The sequence below is a fragment of the Xiphophorus maculatus genome, chromosome 5 (genome assembly GCF_002775205.1).
Source record: "Xiphophorus maculatus strain JP 163 A chromosome 5, X_maculatus-5.0-male, whole genome shotgun sequence".
Lineage (NCBI taxonomy): Eukaryota > Metazoa > Chordata > Actinopteri > Cyprinodontiformes > Poeciliidae > Xiphophorus > Xiphophorus maculatus.
In genome coordinates, this window is record NC_036447.1 from 23,504,901 (window position 1) to 23,530,513 (window position 25,613).

At 41.1% G+C, this 25,613-nt stretch overlaps 1 protein-coding gene across 2 annotated transcripts in view; it reads left to right on the forward strand.

Annotated features, from left to right (window-relative positions):
- The window catches only part of mxi1 (MAX interactor 1, dimerization protein), a 40,120-nt gene extending 14,816 nt beyond the window's left edge, over positions 1-25,304 (forward strand). For both annotated transcript variants that reach the window (XM_005806508.3, XM_014471556.2), the window contains exons 4-6: positions 17,676-17,790; positions 20,344-20,542; positions 21,540-25,304. In XM_005806508.3, coding sequence (XP_005806565.2) covers positions 17,676-17,790; positions 20,344-20,542; positions 21,540-21,703 — 478 coding nt within the window. In that variant the 3' untranslated portion in view covers positions 21,704-25,304. The remainder of the gene's footprint in view (positions 1-17,675; positions 17,791-20,343; positions 20,543-21,539) is intronic.
- The last annotated feature ends 309 nt before the right edge of the window (positions 25,305-25,613 follow it).

Sequence of the window (25,613 nt, forward strand, 5' to 3'; positions counted from 1 at the left end):
AAAGAGAGTAAAAAAACCACAAGCACATTCCAAATACTTGGAAGGAGATAACTTGCTCTGCTCACTCAATCTTTTGATCTTGTTCCCCATACCAGCCTTGTTCCAAAGTATGCAGCCTTGGTAGTGTTAATAAGAAAAGGGGATGAGCCCTGTGTTTTCACTACTTTGATTACATGGATTTTCTTTTAAACGTTGCAAACTGTTGGATGGTCATTCACATCTCATCTTCATGGCTTCAGTTCATCTTTATATTTTTTGTACTATTTTGAGGATAATACTTTTGACTTCAAATGCGGAGGCACAATTGCTAACAAGTCATAGTGCGTTCAGACCGAATGAGATTTGAGTGTTAGGGGTGACTGGATTACATGCAAAGTCTATGGTGGTCACACATTTAGGGCACATCAGAAAGTCTTGTGGTGTGTTTAGCACTGCGCGTTTCATATCTCGAGCCTTAATGTGTGTACAACGCATCCAAAGTTGGAAAATCTCGGAAAATCTGGTGTTCTGGCAAGAGATGCAGGCACCAATGCGAGTCATCAAACTGGGTTTGGATGAGACTAAGATAACACCGAAAGCGACCTTTGTCAGCGCACAGCACCTGGAGTAGGTTGTGGAACTCAACAAACTCAGAACTTCTTTGAATTATCCGGTAGATCCAGACACAGACCAGAGCAGCTTGATGACGAAGTTCTCTTGCTTCAGTAAATAAAGCCAAGTCTCCCTCAATTTCTTCTGCCATTGTACAAAGAGACCAGCAGAGGAAACAAATGTCAAGAGGCTTCTCCCAATCGCTCTAGATGCGCTTCTGAGCAAAGACACGCATCTAGAGTAATACTGATGCTTGCATCCAACTTGAGGCTTTGGACATCTTTTTGACATGAAACACATTCAGTCTGAACGCAGCATTTCTCATCTATTGAAACTTCTTTCATTTCAATGCAAAATCTACAAATTCCAACATTCCAACATTCCTTTGGTAGACGTTACTATGGCATTTCCAATTACAAGAACCTATTCTATTGCCAAGTTTGCTCCCTCCAACTTTGGAAAGACTTGGTAAATTCTCCACACTGAGCTGTTTTAATTGTGTGTAGGTTTTCCAGAGCTCTCTGAAATACATTGACATCAAGTAAGCACAAAAATTCATTTTGCTACATTCGCACACAACATGTGTGTTATTGTCTTGCACTGTTTTTGTCCAGCGAACATATTGAGGCATTGACTGCTTGGAAATTCTTGAACTTCTCCAGAGTTGTAGGGATTGATCCAAGTCCAATTGGACAACTCTATCTATCAGTACAATGGGTTCAATTTCTAATGATCGTACACTTGAGGTTTCTATTGGGCTGATGAAAGGATTTTTGTAATTCATGTAAAATGACTAAGAGTTTCCATTGAGGTATTATAAAATATACATATCTCAGTTCCCATTTCTCGGCACATGATATGCACTGTTAATCCTTCAATTTCTTGTTGATCAAACCTTCTACATCTGCTCATTAATATTTTAGTCATAGTTTTTTGCCTGTACAAAGCAGAATACTCCTTCAAATAGAACTGTATTTTTCAAATGCCAAATAAGAAGGACTTTATACATACATTTTTCATAACCAGTGGACCACAAACTCACAAGTGTTCTTCCAGCCATGAGCTTTGGTGAGCATTCAAACAGGATGTTCCTAAAGAAAAGGAACATCTTTTAGCAATCTCTCAATTGCCTTCCCACTGAGCACAATCTATTCTCAGGCTCCGCTGCAGGGCCTAAAACAGAACCCGTTTGTTCTGACCAACGTGACAACTTGTAAGCTTTTCTTGCCTTAGAAAAGCAGCTTAAGGGACCTGATCTTTGGTCTACTGAGTCCAGCTTGAGAGAACACACGTGCCGGGGTGTGTTTTTTAACTGCCTTCTCTCTGAGGCCATCCGTTTCGTGTTGTCAATGGCCTCTCTTGGCTCTGGCTTACCTAACGATGGTCCCAGAGGACAAGGAAGTAATTGACAGGGTAATGAGATGAGCCGGGTTATCGGTCAAACAAACCTGACTAAGGGACACCTTGAGTAGCACGCAAGCCTAATCCGTACTCCAGATTTGTGTACAGCGAGCCTTTTTGTGCTATAATTACCAAAGTGGGATGTACTCATCTGCCACTACAGTTGAAGGATATAAATAGCTCGAAGTTTTAGATCCCCATCTGTAATGAGGAAGTTACAGTACATTGTGCTGTTGTAAAGCTTATGTTTCTTGTTTGCACATCGCCCGTGCTTGGATTTACTTGGAGACGAGCCATGAACATTCAATTTTACATGTATCATCTTGAGGTCTATAATACACAGTATGTTCTGCTGAGTTTTTGTTTTGCTCCCATTCAGCCTTTTTACGATGCAACTTTATTTCTGTTTTCTGGTTATCCGGTGTGTAGCTATCGCTGTAAAACAAGTAAACTGCAAACAAGCAAAACTGGGGAGGAAGTGACTAAAATTGACGCATCTAAAACAAATGATGGAATAACTTCAATTTATATGATAGATCTACTCAAAGTGGCACATAACAGTAAAATGTCTGCAAAATTATATTACTACTGCATCATGCAGCAAAGCTTCTTTTAAACTGGGACAGAAAGCCGGGCAAGTTGTTGATGTTGAGTTGGTTGGAGCTAAATTGTGAGTAGTCCTGGAAGAAAAACTGTAGGAGGCTGCAAAAGGCTTGAGACTAGGGCTGGGCAATACTTATCACAATATTCTGTTACTGTAACTGCATGACGCAGCATTCATAGCACCACAAACACAAATACTGCTCTGGAAACTATACCCATTTGTAATGCGCTTATTTAGGATACCAGTCACATACAGAAGTGTGTGACTTGTGTCACTAAACTGCACAGAGTAAGTGCATTTAATCATATTTTCAAATGTATTTGTCTCATTTAAAACACTGTTGAGTAAACAATAAAAATAGCAATCCCGACAATATGAACAGTTTTTTAAAAAAAAACATAATTAATTGGAATTTATCATCAAATCAAAAATCCTGTCATGACAAGAAACTGAGCACAATAAATGATAAACTGTGATAAATGCCCACCCCAATGCGACCAGGGCACCGATTCATGTTCTTCTAGTCCAGAACATGAATCGGTGCCCGATTCATGGGCACCGAGGGCCGGCATCCTGCATGTTTTAGTTCTCTCCCTGGTTTAACGCACCTGGATCAAATGATAGCTCGTTAGAAGGTCTAAGAAGAACATTGACATGCTGAAAAGATTCTTGGTACCACCAGGGAGAGAACTAAAACATGCAGGATACCGGCCCTCAAGGACTGACTTTGGGCACCCCTGTGCTAGCCGGACGTCCCTAAACATACAGCCAGAGATCAAAGAATGTTCATGTGTGAGAATGGTCCAGTCAAAGTCCAGACCTGTGCAACTGAGAACATGAGGAAAGAGTTGAAAATAGACATTCACAGATGTCTATTTCAAACCATTGAGTTTGAAAGAGCTTCATCAAACGTAGTCTGTAGATGTGAAATATCGATACAGACCTGCCCCAAAAGACTGCATGTGCAATTGCAAGGGAAAGCTGCGCCTCAGAGTGACCTAAATACAAATCACGTTTTTTAGACTTTTAATTTTAGAAACATTTAAAAGGACGCAATATGTACCTTTCCATTCACAATTATGCACTGGTCTGTGTTGGATCTTTCACATAAAGTCCCAATGAACAATATTAAAGTTTGTCGTTTTAACATGTCAAAATGCGAACCAGTGCGAAAGGTGTGCATACTTTTGCAAGGTTCTGAAAAGCTTATCCTCCTAGTTAAGCCGTTATTTTTCCACACACTACACCACATTACACTGAAGAGTGGTGTAACTGTTTGATTTGCTAAAGGTGGATTGGCATATGGGCTCAGTCTGCTGTTAAATAAAATGCACCCGGTGTGAAAAGGAGTGATTTATTCTCTTATTTATTGCTTGCAGCAGGTGTTCTAATTAACCACATTTATTAGCGACCGAATGTTCATGCTGATATGTAATGTTCCGCACATTGTCTTCTTCTTCCCACATGACGAGGTTTGTAGTCTGTCCAGCCTGTGCTCTTAAAACGTTAACACAATACAGAGTCTTCCAGGAAGGAATGTCTCTGTTTGCGCGGCCAGATCTTACAGCGCTCTGTCACATTGACCTTCGTGCTGTTTAGTCACGGCTATGAAAGGAAAAGAGTGAAAAATTAAGAGAAAGAAATGTGGTTGCAGAAGATGCAAGCCTGTGTGCTAAATATGAACGTGGCTTCTATTTTTAGCCCCACAGCTGGGGAGAAAGGAGAAACACCACTGCCTGTGGACCAATCATAGAGGTTAGCTTTTGACCAATGAGAGCAATGAGCTTAAACATGAGGGGGAGAAGTCTCCGCCTCTTATACTTTCATAAACGCTGCTTCACATACTTTCTCATCAACAAAACCTTGAGAGAACATCTTCATTTGTCATGTAAGAGTGAATAAAGTTACAACACACAGTGAATCTAACTGCCACCATCAGTAACGGGGGGACTCACTATGACAAGCGCGTGCGGCTTAATTTATGTAGAAAATGTGAGGCTACATCAAAGATATTTCCTCTCCGTTGGAATAAGAAGGTTCTGTTCCTATTGCATGGCACAACATCAGGCTGGATCTCACAAGGTACATTTTTAGGTCCTGGCTACATTCGAGTCTCCTTTTTAGTGACAGATATTTTGAGGAGAAAACGAGGCCTGTTGTTGGGAGAGTTCTGTTCTGCAGACTGAGAATCAAAAAGGAGATTAATTGAAATTAATGTTCAACTTTTCAGGGGTGTGGTCATCGTGCAGCGTAAAGCATTTTCCCATCTTCCTTCTTGATGTTCCTCTGCCCACCTCTCTTCCGCCAACCCCCACCACCACCTGGCTCGATTTCCATGCTCATCCCTTTCATTTGCTCCATGTCTCTGTCTCTTGCTTCCTTTCCTTTGTGCTGCCTTCAAACCTTTGTCAGTGGAGGAGATTAAAAGGCAGTGTGCACGTGTGAACTAATCCGTGCGTTAGTGATGGGCTTCAGCCCTGCAGTCTCTTTGCCCAGCCGCACGGAGAGCACATCTCCCACCCTTTCTTTTACTCAGGCAAACTCCACACATGCATGCTTATGTGTGTGATCACGTGCCGATGTCTGTGGTGGCTGTTTGCGGAGAGTAAATTGCTGCATCGTTGCATCCATTTTCTCTCAGTCACCCTGTTTGCCTCTTCCGGTCATCTATGTCTTCCCTTCACTCTATTTTATCACAGGCATGGCCTCTATTGGCAGGACTCCTTTGGCATGTCAGGAGTTGATTCAAACATGATTCAGAAGGATACATCGATTATTGAGATTGCATTCGTAACAGCTTCCATTAGGAATCAGGCACATTTTTAGCATAAGCAGGTGACCTTATCAAAATTAAATCATCAATAACTTCACTTTATGGTGACATTAGATTGAGTTTATTTTGATTATTTCCACTGAGCAGTACAGCACAGGTAAATGCGCTTCACAGTGACGTGCGGTCAGGGGAGGCAGGTGAGGCAGTGCCTCACCAGCCATCATGGAAAGAAAGAAAATATATAATCATAAAGTAATTTAAATTGTTATATTCATCCGGTGGTTTGTACTAAAAAATATTTATTTTTCATGTAGCTTCACCAATTTCGATTTTTATTTGTTCAAAATCGCTGAATTTTCTTATTTTCCCATTCAAATGCTTGGAAGCGATGCCGGTGAGGCAGCAGCGAGCTCTGCCTCACCTTGGATTGCGCAACCCCTGGCTCTGCGCTGGCTGCTAAGCGGAGAGAGCATGTTGCTGTACGGCGTCAATAAAATGGTTTAAACAAATTTAATATGTGAACTTATTTCCAATAATTTAGCTTATGTATTTAATGTACAGTGCTTTTTGTCACCAACTGTGTTTGTGTAACGTGTTTCGTGTAATGAGCGATTATAAACGGCAGAGAACAGGTTCGAGGTGAGGCAGGCAGTTCTCTTGCCTCATGGCAGGGGGCGCTTAAGATCCCAGACGTTCGTCTTGTTCACTCCTCAACTGCCGAGTAAGTGACAGCGAGCTAGGCTAAACGATTCGGGAAGCAAGTCAAGTGCAGCGATAGATTTTGTGAGCTACAGTTTGTATGTGTAAGGATGCAGAAGTGAAACATAACCTGTAAACTGCTGTCAATCTATGCATCTATTTGCAAATCTGATTCTGATGACGTCAGCTATGAACCTCACCGCACGTCACTGGCGCTTCAGTACACTACTTTCACAAAAAGTGGCCAACCCAACCGACCTGTACTGAACCATTTCTTGGCTCCCTTCACTTGTAGGTTCATAGGACAATAGTACAATATGCTTAGGGCAGAACTACTGGTGTCCCACAACACAGTTCATTGATTGTGGGACAGAAAAACATCACTGCTTGCAACAAAAACATATCAGTGTGTCACATTGGTATGATGCCACCTTAGTCGTTTTGGTTTTGCCTCAGGGGGCGATGGTGGTAGGAGTTCATCCTGTAACTGGTGGGTTTCTAATTTGAATCCCTACTCCGTCTGTCTCAGTTGTTGTGTCTTTGCTTGCATGCTCATGGTGGTCACGATGCATGGCAACCTTGCTTCTGTCAGACTGTCCCATTGCAGTTTGGGTTCTCTGGACTTGATAAAGTCAAGTAAAACTGGCAGTGGAAACACTCTCTAGACCATATAATATAATACCAAAACCGCATAGTCCATTTTGTACCACTTAGAGGAAACGAGATGTTAGATCTTCAAATTTTGGGATTTTACTCTCATGAGTGCTTCATGTTGCAAAAATCTTGGTGCTTTACGTCTGTTGACTATGATTGTAAATCCTTTTCATGCATGTTTGTGGTGTGGCTCTTGTAGTCATTTTTTCTTCTAGTGCAGAGCGTGCAAGATGAATTGCTTTTTCTCCCAACCACTTGTTATGTGTTTGCCATACACAGTCTTGTTGCCACACTTACAAACCTGAGAGTTCCACCTTTGCTTTTGTCAAAATTTGGTTATATGTAAACATTAGGAGAATACAGTATTGCAGTTTAATTCAGAATCGTAAATGGCTACTTCTCAATGCATCAAGTAATAAATTGTACCCTCCAGCTCTGATGGCCTCAGTGGGTTTTGTGAGTGAGGCTTCATATTTCCTCACTTTATTTACTACATGGCTGATTGGTGTTTTGTTCATTCATTTAGCCGTAGTTATAACTTTACAAGTTTTAATTGTGAAATCCCTTTTTGGGACTGAGGTCGCAATTGGCTCAGAGTCTCATTCCCATCCCCCCACAAGCAGTGATGCCTCTATAGCCCTGTTTCATCCTGCTACCACCATCAGTTTCTGTAGTAGAAAGAAGAGGTCTAAGCATTTACTTCATTTCCATTTTTCTCATTAAGTTTAACATTTGGCGGTTGGTTAACGCTGTGCAGTAAAACTGTTAAGTGCACAATAAAACTTGTTAGATGCAAAGTTCAGGCAGTTCATTTATGAAGCCTATGTTCTGGAGTGTAGAAGATCTGCTTGTTCTAAAAAGTTATTTTAAATTGAAAGAGGTTTTGCTGTAGCTCTATTTGGAGCTAGCTGAAGGACAGACTTGTTGAGATTTTACTTCTGCTAAGGTTTGAACTTGCCATGTGAGCACCTCACCAGAAATTCACAGAGAAATTGACTGGAAACTGCTATGATACAAATTTCAGCTTGATAACCCTAACTGGTGACTAACAAAGAGGGAAACATAATATCCCGAACTTTTTCTGGTCAGTGAGCGCACCATGCGCAAGAGTTACCAGGTCATGCTGAAAAGAGTCTTCAGTGTGGAAGTTTAAGCTCAGGAGAGTTACTGGTTGAACTCACATTGGTACCCATTTCCAGTTTCTGGACAGATTACACAGTCAGACTACCCCTCCTCCCCCGTTCTTTATTTCTCAGTCTCTAGATTTCTCTCTGACTCTCTCTGCACCCAGTCCATCTGTCCATGTTTCATGAAAATGATTAAAAGGACACCAACAAAAAAAAAATACAGTTGTTAAAGGATTGCTTTAATCTCATATGTGGAAGTACTATGCTGAAGCCTACGGTTCAGGCTTTGGAGTGACCAAATAAAACTTTTACAATATTAATCAAAATATATAGCTTCTAAAATAACCTTTTTGTCTATTCAGCGAGAACGATTGTGCTTTTTATCTTTACATTCAAAATGGTAGACATCACTGAACCTATTGCCTATTGGTAAGTGGTCTTCACTTTACGTAATGGCTTTTAACCCTGTTTTAGCTTTCACTAAGCGATGTGGTAATGCTTTTCATATTTTCACATTAACACAAGCACTCAAGCAGTACTTCTGATTGAGTATTATACTACACATTATTTCGGGATGTTTTAATAGATTTTTTTTTGTCTGCAATACCAGTTTGAGTCATTTAAGATTTGGCATTCGCCCATACCGGGTCTTAATCATATACTAATTTAAAATGAAAAAAAAAAAAAATCAAAGCCATGAGTACGCTTAAGAAAGCTTTAAACTGCATTCAAATAACACACTACATTTGATGCATTAGTTTTGTGATCGTGCTCATGTCAAAACAGACACCTTGATCTTTGCTCCTGCTGGATGGGGTTTTCTTGAAATTAGTATGTAGTGGGTTTTAATGACATCTTGGCAAGTTGCTAACTATGTAATCACGTGTCATAAACACAAAGTTAAAGCCAATGAAATTACTTTGAGATAGAGCTTGTCTGCTTCCATTTGTTATCTTTTCAACTTGATGTTTATAGCTCAGATTATAAAGCTGTAATTGACAACGTTCCACTTTTGCAGCCAAGTTGGTGCCACCTTGATGATAGCAGTAAACTTAGGTAATATTTGCTTCTCCTTTGGTAAATATATACATATATACAGTATGTGTGTATGAACTCCAAGCACATTACTTAAGCTGTTGCCTAACATCAATCATGTGACATATCCAGAAGAGAAGGAAAATCTAAGGTTACCTTTAAGAAATATGACCCAAACACATAAACCTCAGCTTAAGCTTCCCTATTTTGTTAATGCCGACTTATCTGTTGATGCAAGATGTTAAATGTGCAATGATCGTTCTATTGATCTCTAAATGTTGGAGTGCAATCGTCTGCTGTCAACACGATCAATTCACCGTCTAAAGTAAGAGCAAGACCATCGCCGAGCACATACACATAGACTGGCGCCTGACTGGGGACCTTCAGACCGGCATCTAGACCATGTATATTACATGTTATCATCTGCAGAGCGAGGATCCAGTGTGACACATGCCGTTTTATGATGTACGGCCCAGGAGACTGAGCCGCCTTTAACACAGACGTAATGGATTTAGAAAATACCGAAAAGGGGTGGGAGGGACATCTTTCTGGTAGATTTGCAAGTCTCCCTCCTTAAAGCGAGGTAATTAGATGTCGAGAACGACATTTGATGTTGTTCTCAGTTGACAGACTGCAACCACTCCAATAATCTTTAACCACGTTGTGAATTATGATGTAAGGCTGCTTTAAATGAACCTCGATGCTGCAGATCAAGTAAGGCACAGAAGGAACAGTGGATTTCCCTCATGAAAGTCAAAGTTTTTTTCCACTAGTCCAGTGATGTCTTCATTTCCTCTCTTGTGTCAATTTAAAAGATTAACCACAGAAGCAATCATTGCTCATGTGTAATTAGTGTAATAAGTGGGTGAAGGGTCGCGTTTGCTTTCTCTCTACTTGTTTTAGAAATGGGTCAAATTATGTATGTGTCAGTGTGTGTGTATGTGTGTGTTAAATGGGTTTTAGAGAGTAGGGGGATTTGTCAAAGAGGAGAGTATTGACCAGTATCTGGACTGGAAATGTGACCCTCTCTTTTAAAAGCCTGTCCACTAATTATGTCAGACATCTTGGATGGCCTGAGAACTTATCCATTATTTAAGTATTCACAATCTAGGTCAGCTGTATTTCTTCTTCTTTTCTATGTGGGTAACCCTTCAGCTCCTGGTTAAGAGGACTTTCAGTCAGCAGAGCATATTTAAAAACGCTGTTTTGTCATAGTAGTTTTCAAACATGTTTTTGGTAACTGCATGGGAACTTATCCATACCACTTTTAAATTTTCATGCTTTTTTTCTCCCAAAAACCATCTGCTTGTCTTCAGGTTGCATTAACACTAGTAAAATGTAGGAACTGTGGAATCTATGTCACACACTGAAAAGACATAATGGTCAGTGGATTATATTTTCCTTTTTGATAATCAGTGACTTTTACAAGCAAAATTATCTCCGCAATTAACTTGGACTAGGTTGTAACATTTTTTTCTCAAAACACCAGGCTCATTGCTGTTCATAGGTGAATTGACACTTGTGCCAGAATTTAACCTGTATCGTCTATTTATTTTTTTGTCATTATGTGATGACCTTTACAAAAAACCGAATTTGTTTGTTTTCAGATGAAAAAGGACCCTAAAAACCATAGATTATAATACCTTACAGGGGCATTGTTTTTTCTTTCATTTAATTGTTTAAACTAGAATACCTGAACTTATTTATCCAAGGGTGCCCAAGTCATGTCATAAAGTTTTACTATCCTCTGACTTTTAGAGGCATTCCTTCTCCAACAAAGTTATTTATTGAAGTCCTTTGTGACATATTGTATTTTTTTCTGTCATACTCTTCCCCCTGTTTAAAGCTGATAGCACCGAGCTACTTTCTGATTAATTAGGTTCATAATAATCTGACCATGTGAAGGCAGTGGTAGGGCATTGAAAGACAATAAGTTCATTCTTTAATATAAAAATCTAATTAAATTAGCATTCAACCTCAAATAAAAGCAACATAGTAATACATTGAATTTCACGTCATTGATCCCACCCCACATGCACTATTCAAAATGGCAGCACTTCCACAACGACACTTGGTATTTCAGAAATTACTCTTCATTTCCTGGTGTTCAGACCCTGATAACACTTGTTTTTGAAAATGTAAGCTTACCTGGCAAGATAGGAACCACTACGACATCAGCTGAAGTATTGTCTGGAAATGTTGACTCTTTGGAAAGGTATGATTTTGGAACATCTAAAATGTTCTGACATGCATCTTCTTACAGTTACAAGTCCATTTGATCAAGATATTGTAGAAGGTACAGGAGTCTTCTCTAGCTATTTGCCCACTGCTCCACCTGTTTTTGTGCAGTTAGGAAGAAGGCTATTAAACTTTTTCTTCACTTTCAAGACAGTGAAATTATGCTGTTTGAAAATCCTTATGGACACCAACAACACCAAACTGTCATGGTATGGAACGCAACATAAAGTGTCACTTCGTTTGTCTCAAACTACAGCTTGTGAGCTATAAGCAACGTTTGTAAAGCAGCTGAGTGTAGGCTGGCTAACCAAGCACTAAAAGGAACAAGGTGACCAAAAAGGATAATATTCCTGCAGAACGACTACTACTTTTAACAAAGGTTTCTACTTATTGTTTGCTTCATTCTATGTATCAAAATCACAATATTTAAAAATGAAGATATGGTAGTTCACTCAAAAATATCAGAATTTCAGTGTCATAGTTTACAGTATTCTTAGGTTATTACACCACTGTCACTGAGATCAAGACGTTACAGCTAATTTCTAATGACTCGAGTCTTCTTGATCTGATGGGATTTTTTTTTCTTGCCTTGAAGCGATTGTTAATATTGTTTCAAATCAGAGTAACGAACACTATCAAGACAATTTTACCTGTCTGTAATTGCATATTAAATCTGATTTAGAATGCATAGTGCGTTGTGAGTGCCTTGCAGTGCCCCACCAACAGCAGAGGTGTGAAGTGAGTGCTGAGCAGTTGTACATAGAATGTGCGTAGGTTTCAGTTGGAGTTGAGGTGGGCAGCTTCTCTATGTAAACTTTGAAAAAAGACTGTGCTTCAGTCCCATTGGAAGCAGATTCGCTCATTTGAGCAAGTGGAATGGTATCAGTTGTGCCAATAAATGTTCTAAGAAGAGGATGATTGTTTTTCACTGGAACTAAAATTAAAGCAAGAAGAAAGGAAAGTAATGGAGGCAATATTCACTAAGGGGCAGTAGGGTGTGGATAAAAATAAAATGCAGTCTGCGCAGATTCACAGGGAGGCTGGTTTCGAGAGCAGGATGGAGGCAGAGGAGAGGAAAGGTGCGGCGCAGTGACCCAGGGCTGGCTGGCTGCTCGCTCACATGTCAAAGCCAAAAGGCAGAGCTGCCTGCCTGCACACCCATCTGGGGCCTGTCAGGAGCACAAGTCACAGAAGCACAAACACACACACACACGCACACACACATACACACACACGCCAACGGATGCAATCGTCAGCTTGACAGAGACCCACATGTCTTCATACTTGAGTGGAGTGAGTAGTTTGGAAGCAGCCCATTGTCTCAGGAGGACAGGAAGAGCTGTCGGCTTGCCAGCTTTTCCTTGAGGATTCAACAGTGGCGTGCACATTGCCATAGTTCACTGTGTTCTTTTGGTTTTGGTTTATTTATCTGTGAAAAAAATTGTTGGGTAGTTCAAACGGTACCAAGTGTAAGATTTCACACTTTTTGATGGTTTCTAACAATCTGAATTTGTAGATCTGTCGGGAAAAGACCTAGGCATGGGCCGGCTAACTGCATCAAGGCAGGCTATAAAATGTTCCACTTAAAAAAAAACTCCAGTTAACATTGTTGCTGTGGTTTATAGTTGTTTTAACGAGATGCCTGGAGGAAGTGTTGGTGGGACCTGAGTTTTCACTGGAATATAGGGTACAGCAACCATGTGCCTCCCCTGCCTGTTGCTGCCAGTGGATGTTTAACTAGGTAAAAGAAGGCTCCAACACTGACAAGACAAAATCAGCTCATGCTGTTTTAAATCAAAGAAATTAGATGGTGTAGTAGAGTTTTGTTACATTTTTTTTAAATTTACAAGTTTGTCCTAATTGTCCAGCAATTTCTAGTTGCTGGACAGTTTCATTAATAACAAATGTGGGAAGTTTTCATATTTTGTTTGTTAGTAAAATAAATAAATAAAATCTTCACTGCTGATGATTTTGCTGGTAAAACCAGAGCTGAAAGTGCCTGAACGGTTCTTTTGAATATTTTCTGAGCAGGTAACTCCCATGCAATGGTGAGAGATCTGCAGCTGCTTTAGATGTGGTTTTTCTTTAAATAACCACTCACATTATAGATCGATCTGTCCATAAACGTACTCTCAAAGACACCGTGGGACGGTGGGGGCGGCTGTTTGCCTGCATGTAACTGCTAGGTGCCTAAAGAAAAAAAAAAAAAAACAACCCTTTCATTTATTCTTCCACCCCAGCATCTATGTTTGCTAAACACTAGGGGAAAAAAGGGTTATTTTGCCTTTGTTGGCTCTTTGGCAGTGAGGGTTTGACGTCCCTGCTGCGTGTGACAGTTCAGAGCAAAGGTCTTGGTAGCAACAGGCCACGTGTTATATAATCCGTCACAGATGGAGAGTTCCTCATTCAGACAACCTGCAGCTCACCGTGCCATTCATTAGACACTAAACTCTACATGCCGCTGGAGGCTGCCAATATGTTATGTATTATTATGCTGTAGGGTATCGAAAAAGTGTTTTTGCTCATTTGGATTTGCTGATGTTTCTTGTGCAATCTATGTACCATAAAGGGCTTTTAATTGTAGAAAGTAGTTTAATCCCTTTGTGAAAGATGTTCTATTGTAACAGGGACAAAATTATCCACATGTACTTAACAGAACCTTAACATTAGCAGCAGAGGACACAAAGTTATGGCTCTTCTAGGTAAACCCATAGCTGTTTATGTAACTGGCACAACCAGGCTTTTCTAAGAACTCTGGAAACAGAAGGCTCTGTTGCTGGTTAGTGTGATTGTAAGAGGGTTAATGGGGGAAACACAATAAAAAAAGATTGTGCCTGCATATTCTTATTAGAAATACTAGATTAGAAATACAGCACATGCCCCCAGCCTTTGCCGGATTTGTGCATCAAAGTACATTCTGTTGGTTAATGCATTTCTAAAATGAAAATGGCAGGTGGCATTAGTTTTGAATGACTTTATGAATAGGTAAAAACATGAAAAATTATTTTCAATATTTCAGAGGAAAATGACCTTATTTCAATTTCTGATTGATTGATGCATATCTCGTATTTATAGTCACATGATTTCACTCGTACTCCAGCTGATCCTATTTGCAGCTTTTTCGGCAGCAAGTCTCCTTGATAAACAGGTGCTTTTAAGAGGTATTGATCATGTGATAGGGGGGTCATCACCAGGAGTCTAGGTTTATGACCGTGTAGCCTCTAAGGGGAACACTTAGACCTCATTTAGATTAAACCCATTGATGCCGGAGTCTATCTTTGTCTGTAAAAACCCAGCTGACACTCAGTCTCCACCAAAAAGACATTGCCTTCTTTTGGGGCTTTCAGAACACAAAGGTTGGACACATTTTACAGCTTTTCAAGTCAAAATGGACTCTTCCAACGTAGCGTGCATCCACTGTCTGGTTTGCGAAGGTGGCAGTTGCACTAACCGACATGAACCAGCCCCCTTGCAACTCTTCACATGCCTGTGGCCGTCCTAATGCAATCAGCAGGTTTCTACAACAGAGTACTTTCTAAATTCTTTTCCTGCTAAGACTTACGCTGATGTCCAGTTACCAGACTGTTCTGTGCAACTGCCATAAGCTGCAATTAGATGCCCCTCCCTGTTTTGTCCTTTTGCGGTTACTCCGTCTTTGTCCCTCCTTTTTTTTTCTTTGCTCATGTAGCTTCTTTGGGCATCTGTAATTATCTAAGTGCCACACACTTGGGTTGCGTCATAACCGCAGAGATAAACAAAAAAATGTTACATTGCATACAGACTTATATGCAAGATATAAGTCTTCTTGACTTATATCTTGCATATAAGTCAAGCTATAAGAGTCAGGGTGTCTGGATGCTGATAACAAGTTGCATTTTTCCACCAGAAGAGATGCAATGGCGCCTAAAGTAGTTGTGAATAAATGCCAAAGTGGTGAAAGAGGTGAGCACGCTCACCCATGTCAACATCCAGTGGGTGTGGAAGGTTGTTTGCGGTGAATCAGCAGTGGGGATCAGCTGCCCAATAAGTGACGCTCCATACCCACTCGCACACTATTTGCGGTCTATGTGCTAAGAACCATAATAAGATATTTGGCCTGGGAAAAGTGTTGACGTGCCACGTAGCCTGGCTTCCCCCAACCGTTTGTCATGTCAGTGGGTGAGGGTGAAAGCAGGACGAAGACAAAGAGTGCATGTAAATGGGGGGTTATCAGGGGTCGTCTGGCGTTGGCTGTAATCTCTACTGAGCGTCTCCGGTGTCTGCAGTTAGTACATTGTTATGCCTGACGGGCCAGAGTCTCAGACAAACAGGCCCACACATGAATGCAGTGCCCTGCTCATCCCTCACAGCTCTCTTTATCAGGCCCAACGTGGCCATCTGTGAAGAAAATCCTAGTCATTGTGACTTACAGTAAAATGGCGCATGATGATATTATGTACATACACAATGCCTTGCAAAAAGCATTCAAATCCCTTGAGCTTTTTCACATTTTGGGGACCCAAACTTTAATGCGTTTCATTGGGATTTATTTGATGCCCCTTCACCCCCACACCTAATTTACTCACTTTGCTCAAATGCCACTAAAAAAATCTGTAGAAACCAGTGATCTTCAGAAGTCACCTACTGAAGTAGTCTCATTATAAATCCAGCTGTTTTACGAGGGCTCCAATGGTTTGTGAGAAAATATTAGTGAACGAACAACATCTTGAAGACCAAAGAACACAAAAGATAGGTCAGTCAAAATTGATGAGTACTTAAAAGCAGGACTAAGTCATTTGGCTGGAAAATCAGCCAATTGCCACAATAAGTGCAAGTTTCAGTTTGCCAGAAGTATTGTACTGGAAACAGCGAAACATGGGAAAACGGTTCTCTAGGCAGATGAGATTAAAAATGCACTTTTAATATATCATGCAAAAGACTACAAGCTTACAACCACAACATCACCCTCAATGAACGTCTGATGGCAAAACTCAACACAAAAAACTCTTTTGCCTTGATGCCTGAATTATCCATTGCAGTTCCTCATTAGACTGATGGAAAGAGTGGGCAGAAACTCAACCACGTTTAGTTGCGTTGTGCCGTATTTAGTCTATGAGCTCTCCCAGATCGAGCTCTGTTGTTAGTTGTTAAAAGGTGGGAGTTGATACCTGTGTATGAACAGATGAAAGGTACAGATAGACATATCCATCATGGAGAAGAAAAGGGGGACTGAATAGAGCTGATTAAACAGCCTGTTGACCTGAGCCAGACTGATAGTCATCATTTAGACCTCATTTGTGTGTGCGGGTGTGTGGGCGTGTGCGGGCATGGGGTGTGTGTGTGTGTGTGTGTGTGTGTGTGTGTGTGTGTGTGTGTGTGTGTGTGTGTGTGTGTGTGTGTATGCCCATGTGTATTGTGACTTTCAAAGCTGTGGCCACACGGGCTGCACCAGACAGCTGTAGACTTGTTTAGTCTGCAGACATGCAATGTTTATTCTCATACAATAACCATATACAGTACTGGTAATGGCTGTAATAGTTTGCCCTTATTCTCTTATCAGCACCATCCATGCATAACTGAACCATGGCACAAACACACACACATGCACGCACATCCCCTCTCGCATGCAGCCACCAGTCCTAAGGCAGCGGAGCATAGCAGAGAACCACATAGCCCAAACGTCTGCAGTGAATTCCCGCTCCGGTCCTTTGGGTACGTCTCCTTTAGGTTCCCCCAGAGATCACTTCTGAGTCTACGGGTGCTTAATGTCTCTCCGATCTTACCCCCCAGGCTGAGCTGAAAGGGCAGCCCCCTCCTAATGGAGCTCTGATTTTGTTAAAGATACAATTATCTCACTTTACCTCTCAACCGGGGGGTCCATTAGCGGGATAGATAGTACCTGCTGTCCATCTCCAGTCACTGAATACGGAACTGTCAAGAATGATGGAGTGCTGGAGTTGAGCAGGCTCCAGGAAAAGCCATTACATCACCTTCCCCGTTGCTGTACCTTTGGTTGTAATGTAAATGGGTGGCGTAGCTTAAACTCAAATAACTGTGGAGGATGAGGCATAACCTTGAGAAGGGAGTAAGACATGAATTATATGTAAGCTGTTGTCGGGAAGCTAAACATTAATGTAAATCATCCAGTTGAGGAAAGGATTAGAAGTTTGGTATCCTCTACAAAGGACAGTTCACCCTTAAGCATCAGTTTTGAATGGCTTCAAATTAAAAAGTTGTTTAGCCTTTTAGAAGTTAAGATAGTTTCTCAAAAATGCTCATCCAACAACTAGAAGGCATTTTTAATTGACGATGTTTGGACAATCCAAGCCCGCAGCCCACTGTGTTTTGCACAATTGGTGCACACCCCTTCGCACCCAGTTCAATGTGTAAACTATAAACCTAGCTTAGTCTGTCTTTACTGTTACTGTTACTGGTGTATAAAAAAATCCAAATTTAAAATAAACAACGCTTAGCCTGGTGAGGTGGGAGGCAAGCACACCAGACTTACAATACATTGGTGAAAACACTGGCAATCCAATCATTGTGCTCCTTTCTGTTTTTCTTTCCTCTATAGACGAGCCCACCTGCGGCTGTGTTTGGAGAGGTTGAAGACCCTCATACCTCTGGGACCTGACTGTAGCCGCCACACCACCCTGGGCCTACTCAATAAAGCCAAAGCACACATAAAGGTATGTATGTAACAGGTTGTCCTAGTTACACAATTTGACAGACATTGCCATAAGACTATCACAATGACGCACAGTGAAAAGAAAAAAACCCCAGACAGACGATGTATTGTCTGATCACTCTGACCAGTTTCCCTAGTAACTGCTAAAAAACAGCAGCCCAAAGAATGATGGTGCCACCACCATGTTTCAACATGATGAGCAATGTGACGCATGCAACATTTTGCAAGTGAACTAAACGTTAAAGCTCGGTCTTGTATGACAAAAGCATCTCCGAACACAAACTGTGGATGTAATGTGGCAAAATGAGGAAAGTTTCATGTATATTTTTGCACCATATTGTATGACTGCACTTAATTATCATAGAGCACAAACATTTCCATATACAGTGTGTCTCTTTCTATTCATGCGACCAGGTAGGCGACTTCTCATTTCTGTTGTCACTCACACGTGTACGTTATGAGGTCTGGCATTGTCTGATTGTCATCACATACTGTCATGGAAAAAAATCGGGGGGCATTTAAACACGTCACGTCGTCTTCATTTTCCATCTGTTCACTGGACATAATAATAATAATAATAATAATAATAATAACAACAACAGGTATAAAAAAACTGAAACCAATTGGACGCCGCTACAAAAATACAGGATTGCCTCAGATGGAGCAATCTGTATGTGAGAATGTTGGCCCGACGTGCTGCTCGCACGTGACGCAGGGGGGGGCGAGGGGTGCCAGCATAAAGCCAATATTGTTGTTCTCCACCGTCACCACTCTGCACCTCTGCTGCTGTCAACTGCAGTCTCTACGCGGCTTATTGACGGCCTTTTGTTTTGCTCCGTCACTAGGAGAGTCACGCATGTTAGTGCTGGCCACTGTGACAGAAGGCTGTTAGGTCGGAACACAGAGCTGCTGTATCAGGCACGACCACGGCCCCCCCGCAACCCCCACTCCCTGTTTGTATCGTAATGGGCATAGGGCTGCATGCGAAATGTGATAAGTGAATGTGGTAACTGGTAGTTTGAAGGGGGGGGGATCTTTATCTGTTACTGAGTTTGCAGTTTCACACATTTCCTTTAGTTGAAAAATTGCTTTCCCTACATAGCAACACCTAACCTCAGCATCTCTTCTTTTTGTGTTTCCTCTTTCGCTGTTATTTTTCAACCCCATCTGTGGTTTCTCTTTGTAGTTGTGTGGATATTTGCATGATATTTTAGCTGGGGAGGTCTGGCAAAATCAGAGTGATTGTGGGTAGGCCCGTCGCATTAAGCTATAACTCAATTAATTGCATGATAAATTAAAACAAGCTTAATAATTTCTCCTTTCTCTCCTTTTCTAACCAAAAAACTGCATGAGAAATGTCTTCAATCTCAACTAGCCCTTTTTTGAAGAACAATTTTGTTTGCAGAGATTCCATAATTAATTTTATTTGTCATTTCTGCTGAAAAAAGGAAAGTAAGAGACTTGAACTGAATCAGTAGAGTTGATCTAATCTGAAGCTGATTTCACATCGCTTCCCATCTTGGAATGTATGCTGTCACATTGAGAAATGTTTAAAGCTTAGGAAATACGGAGGACTTTATAGAACATGAAGTCTTTGAAGTACGTGTTCCCCTTTTAATTGGCTCCCCTTTGCAACAATACACGTTTAATGGGAACCAGGGTTTTGAATTTAATGTTCTTTTTTTAAGATTTTTCTTTCATGCGTAAGGCTCAACCAACCATCTGGGAATGACATTTTTCCTGCACTACAAGTGCCACCCGGTGGTCAGATAATTCCATGCAGAACCTAATCAGAAAAGTGTGTTCTGCTGGCTGTGAGTTTCACTTTCAGTTTCAAGCGTCCTGCATGCAGAAGTGAGTGAACACTTCATCTGCGTAGCATAGCAGGAGATTAAATAGAGAAGTTATTATTACGTCACTGTTGTGATATTTGAGGCGAAGGTGTGATAAAAAAATGAAACACACACAAGTAAGGAACAGATGCCACCAGTGAGGGACCCCAGTACTGTCAGAGTACGTCGAGATGACTCCCAGGGCCCAGCTGGAGGCGCAGAATTATTGGCTCATTTTTATTTGTCAAGCTGTACCTGGAAGACCCCGGCCTCTCCAGGTGTGACAGCAGAGCTTGACGCACCCTGGAGAAGCTGCAGCGGGAGAGAAATGGAGGGGGTGGAGAGATGAAGCCCCTCCGCCTCCCCCTGAAAGAGGCTGATGACATTTTGTCAGAATCTGAGCTAAACATGTACAGAGCTTGACATGGTGTGAGTTTAGACCTGCAGGAAGAGGTTTGATGTCGCCACAATGTAGGAGAAAATGCTGCAACCCTCAGAGTCTGTATGGGTGTATAATATGGGTAAGTCATGTTAGTGGGGCAGTGATTGTGTTTCAGGAATTCAAATCAATTCAGTCAAAAGTAGCATTTCGGCATAATTTTAGAAGATAAAAACCTACGTTGGAAGCAAACCTGCACTTACTTTTCAGAATTATCCAACAAATTATCAAAACAAATTTTCTGCGATTTTTTTTTAATTTTTTTATTTTTTGTCCTCTCCAGAAACTTGAAGAAGCCGACAGGAAGAGCCAGTACCAGCTGGAGTCCCTTGAGCGCGAGCAGAGACACCTACAGCGTCAGCTGGAGCTGCTGAGAGGAGGAAGCGCCGCTGCCGTCCAGAGCAGCCCGGGGGAGGGGGAGAGGATACGCATGGACAGCGTGGGCTCCACCCTCTGCTCCGACCGCTCGGACTCCGACCAAGGTTCCAGCTCCCCGCGGTTCTTTGGCTCATTTTGCAACATTGAGAGTGGAGGAGGTTCAGGTGCTGTTGGAGGCCATCGACAGAGATTCGCTAATGTAGGCAAAGCTCGTCAGAGTTGATGGTAGATGGAGCTAAATGCAGCGTGATGCTGGAAGAAAATGTGTTGGAGTCTGAGGGTGGAGGTTCCCCCTAAACCAACATGACCTAAATATCCATTTTGCTTTCAGGCCAGCCGAACACAAACCCGTTTAGATTCACAAATGATGCCGCATGACTTTTTGAAAAAAAAAATCACTTTACTTAATTTGTGTATATACTTTTTAAAGAACAACCATTTCTTCTCTGTTTCTAAGACTTAATATATAAAGATGAACCTAAAATTTTGAAAAGAAAAGAAGATGGATTTTTTTCCCCTGCGTAATGGAAAATTATATATAAATAAATAAATATAAACATAGATTTCGATGCAGGAAAAAAATTTAAAATTTGTTAAAAACCTGTTCTTGTTGTAATATCTACATTTAAAACACGAGCCGGTTCTTTTTATTTACTTTATCCAAAGTTATTAAGAGTAAGCATTTTCCCCCCGTGGCAAATATCTTGTCTCAAAAAAAAAAAAAAAGACTTTAATATTCTCTTGAGAAATGTTCTTACTATCTTGAGAAAACTACATAAAAAAAATAATAAAAGTGCGTCACCCTCTTTAGATTAGATTTATTTTTAAAAAGCATTCTATAACGTCTTTATATATGCGGCTTCACTTCACAACAGCGGAACTGTGTCTGTCTGTCACTTATAATCCACTAAGATTTGTGGCTGTACATTAGATTTTAGTGTTTTTCATTTGTGTATTGGTTTGAAAAAAATAAATAAATAAATAAATAAAATAGAGTACGGGATCTAAAAAGATCCATCGGACTTCAGCTGTAGAGCAGTATTCTACATGAGACATCCACGCTTCATCTCTCCTCTCTTCCCCCCCTTTTTTTTTCTGCAGAAGAGATTGAGGTGGACGTAGAGAGCACCGAGTTCTCCCATGGAGAGCTCGACAGCGTGAGCATGGCCAGCACCAGCGACCTGGACGACCACAGCAGCCTGCAGAGCATGGCCAGCGACGAGGGCTACTCCTCCTGCAGCGTCAAACTTGCCTTCTCCTCCTAAAGCCGCCGCCGCCGCCAGCACCGACCAGCCCTGCCAAACCCGCCTGTCCTTCTCCTCCACCCCTCTGCCGTTTTCATAGCCCATCCAGCCATGGCGTCGCCAACGACGACAGCATCCCCTCTCCGAGCCTTTTTTCCTTTTTCTTTTTTTTTTTTTTTTGTTACATCCACTCCATCCCGCCGTCACCTGTGGCCCTCTCTCCTCTCCCCTGACAACCGGGTTTAAGTTTGGTTTAAAGGGAGAACGGAGACTTCACACACACACACACACACACACACACACACACACACACACACACACACACACACACACACAAGTCTTCTGGATTTTTTTAAAACCCACTACAAGAAGAAGAAGAAGAAAAAAAAATCTGTAATTGAATTTAGGTGTGATATTTCCTTTTGATTTTTAAAAACATGCACAATCCCTGATTTTACTCAAAATGCACTTAAAAATTTTTTATAACAGTGAACTTGCTCAAGAGTTGTCGGTTCTCCAATGCGGGCGTCTGAACCGAAGCTTAACGACGGGGAGTTTTGGGGGAGGGATCTCCGCCTCGACTAAACGGCCCCGCGGGCGTCACAAACGTCTTCCCCGTCGTCTCATTGCTTGTCCACAGCACAGAGGCTCACATCCTCGAAATCGGTGCTACCGGAAAGGCAGGTCAGACTCGTCGCCACGCGGAGAGCGTCTTCTGCGTGTCGAAGCGATCGCAGGAGAAAACGGGCGGAAGCTACAGTATGCGGTTTCAAAAGTCGTAACTTTGTGCGAATCGTTTTCGCTCCTGTTCCCCTCAAACAAGCAGCTACGACAAGCCATCCAGCACTCGCCTACGTCGTAGCTGTCCGTATGTAACAAGGCACAATCCGAGATGAGATGAAAACACACACACACACACGCATATAAGAAAAAAAAGCAGCAGCAACGAGAAAAAAAAATCGTAACGGCTCCGCAGTTTGGAACAGAGGCACGACCTTTTTTCCAGCAGTAAGAAGCAATAACTCCCGCAGTTTTTTGTCTTTTTTTTTTTTTTTTTTGTCCGTTTCAATCCCTTTCCTTTCTCAGTTCTGTGTGACCATCGGAATAAACAAATTAGAGCAATTAATATTATTATAGTTATTACTTTTTTGTACATACAAATAGCTTAATAAATCAAACTTTAAAAAAAAAAGAGTTTAAAAAGCTCATGGATAGAGCTGTTGCTGTTTGACTTCTGTTTATGGTGCATTATAAATGAAATTTTTATCTTTTAAACATTTCTTTGCTGTTTGAAATAAACTATTTACTCGGCGCCCCGACCGGGAAGCGACGTTTTATTGGTGTGACGGAGAAAACCCAGACAGAGCAGCTCTCTCTCTCTGTGTCCTGTCAGGACTCTCAGTTGGAGGATGCGGCTGTAGTTTGGCGCAGTTATTATTATTATTATTATTATACATTTTTTGTTTTTATTTATTGGCTTATTTCTTTTTGTTGTTTTTTTTTTTTGTTAATTCTTGTTTGATATTCCTCGTGCATGTGGCATTCCTCCGGTGGGTCGGGTGTTTCTGAAGGAGAAAAACGGGTCGTATGATGTCAATAATCTCCATCCTAACCTTTCACTGGCATTACGAATTGCACTTCAACCACAGTTTCCTTTTTCTGCTCCACCTGCCATCCATTCATTTTCCCATCCGAAATGAGAACGGGAAGCACGCTGCTCGCTCTTGAATATTTATTTCTCAGTCCCTTAAAGAGCACAAGCAGTGGGGGATGAATGGGAGGCGAAAAAGTTAACTTATTTTGGTTCTGTCTTATTTTACTCACTATTATTCCTCATTCCTTATTTTAAGAATTGTGTATTTTATGTTATCGTTAAGCTTCTTTTTATTCTTTTCTTTTCGGGGTGGGGAGGATTTTAAGGAATGATAATAAATTTTTTTTTTTTTTAAAGCGTAGCCATTTTGTTTGATTATTATTATTTTTCAGATGTTTGACTCTATGGACACTTGAAATGTACTCGGGATCCCTAAGCTGCTCCTAGTGCTGAGCCTCGCCTGTTCTGAGTCGCCGGCCTCGTCCAGAACCGTCTCCGTCCTCGAGCAACCGCTTCAGTCTGGATTTTTTTATTATTATTATCATTTTTTTTTATTATTTAAAAAAAAAAAAAATCTGCTCCGAGGGTCGAGCTGCTTCTGCACGAGACTCGCTCACAACCAAGACTTTTACTGGCAAATACTGAGCCAGCTACTACACAATAAACATAAAAAAGGGGGTCTAAAAATCAAAAAACAACACGAGAAAGAAACTAACAAAAAACGCCACTTTCCTGTATTGAGAGGATTGTCGTCTCTATTCGACTTGTGTTTTAGTTGACTAAATATGTCTTACATTTACCTCCGTTTGAGGATTTAATGTGGAAAAAGAAAAGAAAAAGAAAAAAAAGACCGTAATAAGAACAAACCTTTGGTTGCCTAAGGGCGTCACTAAGGTGTGGGCTCCTCCCCTCAGAGCTCTGTGGAGGTTGTTGGACTTGGCACTGAATCAGAAAGTCACCACTTTTTTGGTGCTTTATTGTAAAAACAAAAATGCCAAAAAAAAAAAAAAAAAGAAACACACCTCAGAACACCTCAGTGTCCTCTCTCTCTTTCTCTCTCTCTTTGAGGGACAGTTTACATTTGCTCCCCCCCCCCTTTTAATTTAATAACTTCCATCTTAGTGTTGCTTTATTGTTGTTGTTTTTTATTCCTTCATATGTTGGCTTTCTGAAACTGCACTGCTGATAGTAGAAGAGCTCCATGGTTGACCACAGATCTCTCTCTCTCCCTGTGCAACATGCTGTGTTTTACCGCACATTTGATTAAATGGCAAAACTAGACGTGATGAAATTGGTGGCCAAAATCGGACAATATTTGATCTTGACCGGAACCAGCTGTTCCGATTTATTGGCACTTAAAACTTATGCAAGTGTGTGTGTATGTGTGTGCGCTCTTGAAGGACCAAAGCTTTAGCAAAGAAGGACCTGATCTTGAACTAGCCTACACACATCTTTTTAGGCTCTTTTTTTGGGGATGAATTTTAGCCTTCCAGGGTGTGTTTATCTTAGAATGACTGGTCTACACAGTGTGTGTTGCACTAAATGTAAAAGCGGAGCTTGATTGCGGGTTGGATGCAGACTGGGTCCTAGATCAGCTAATAGGCAGGTCTGGAGAAAAAATTATTTTTGGCTAGCATATCTTCTCAAAACTATATTTTTCTCTTAAGTGTTTAAGCTCAAGTTTTAGTTTTTTTTCTTTCTTTTTTCCCCTGGTCTCTCTCTAAACTAATGGGCGCCTTCTTCCAGGAGCAGTGCAGTAGAGAGCCTACTGTTGTTGTGAACCTGTGGCCATTTTGTTTTGTTTTTCTTTTTTGTAAAACATGCACTCTGGTGATGATGATGAGGAGGAGGAGGAATAATCTAGTTGTGTATGTTGAACATGCAATACCGACAATAAAGCCACCAAGATTTTCAAACCTAAAGGACTGAAACGAGCTGTCAATGCCACAACATGTCTCTCCTGAATGTACTGTAAAGAGATGGCTCACACTGAGATGAATAAAGTTTGTGACTTTGAAACGTCTTGTATATCGATGTGAGAGGGCTGATCGTCTGCTTTCCGTCCATCAGATATGTTCAGTGTGAACTCTTATTCACTTTGTCGCGCTGAAGACGTGGCAGCGTTGCACAAACCGTCCACAGGAAATCATATAAACATTGATTTGCTGTTTTAATTCTCTTACTCCTAAAGTCTGCAGCACTTAGCTGAAAGTTTCTAAGTGTTTAATTGGTACCAAAAAAAAAATTATTTTGTTTATTGTACCAGAAAATGTTAATTATGTTACAAAGAAAAATGTTTTTGTCTCTTTCGGAGTGATGGCTTCTTCCCTCCTGAGT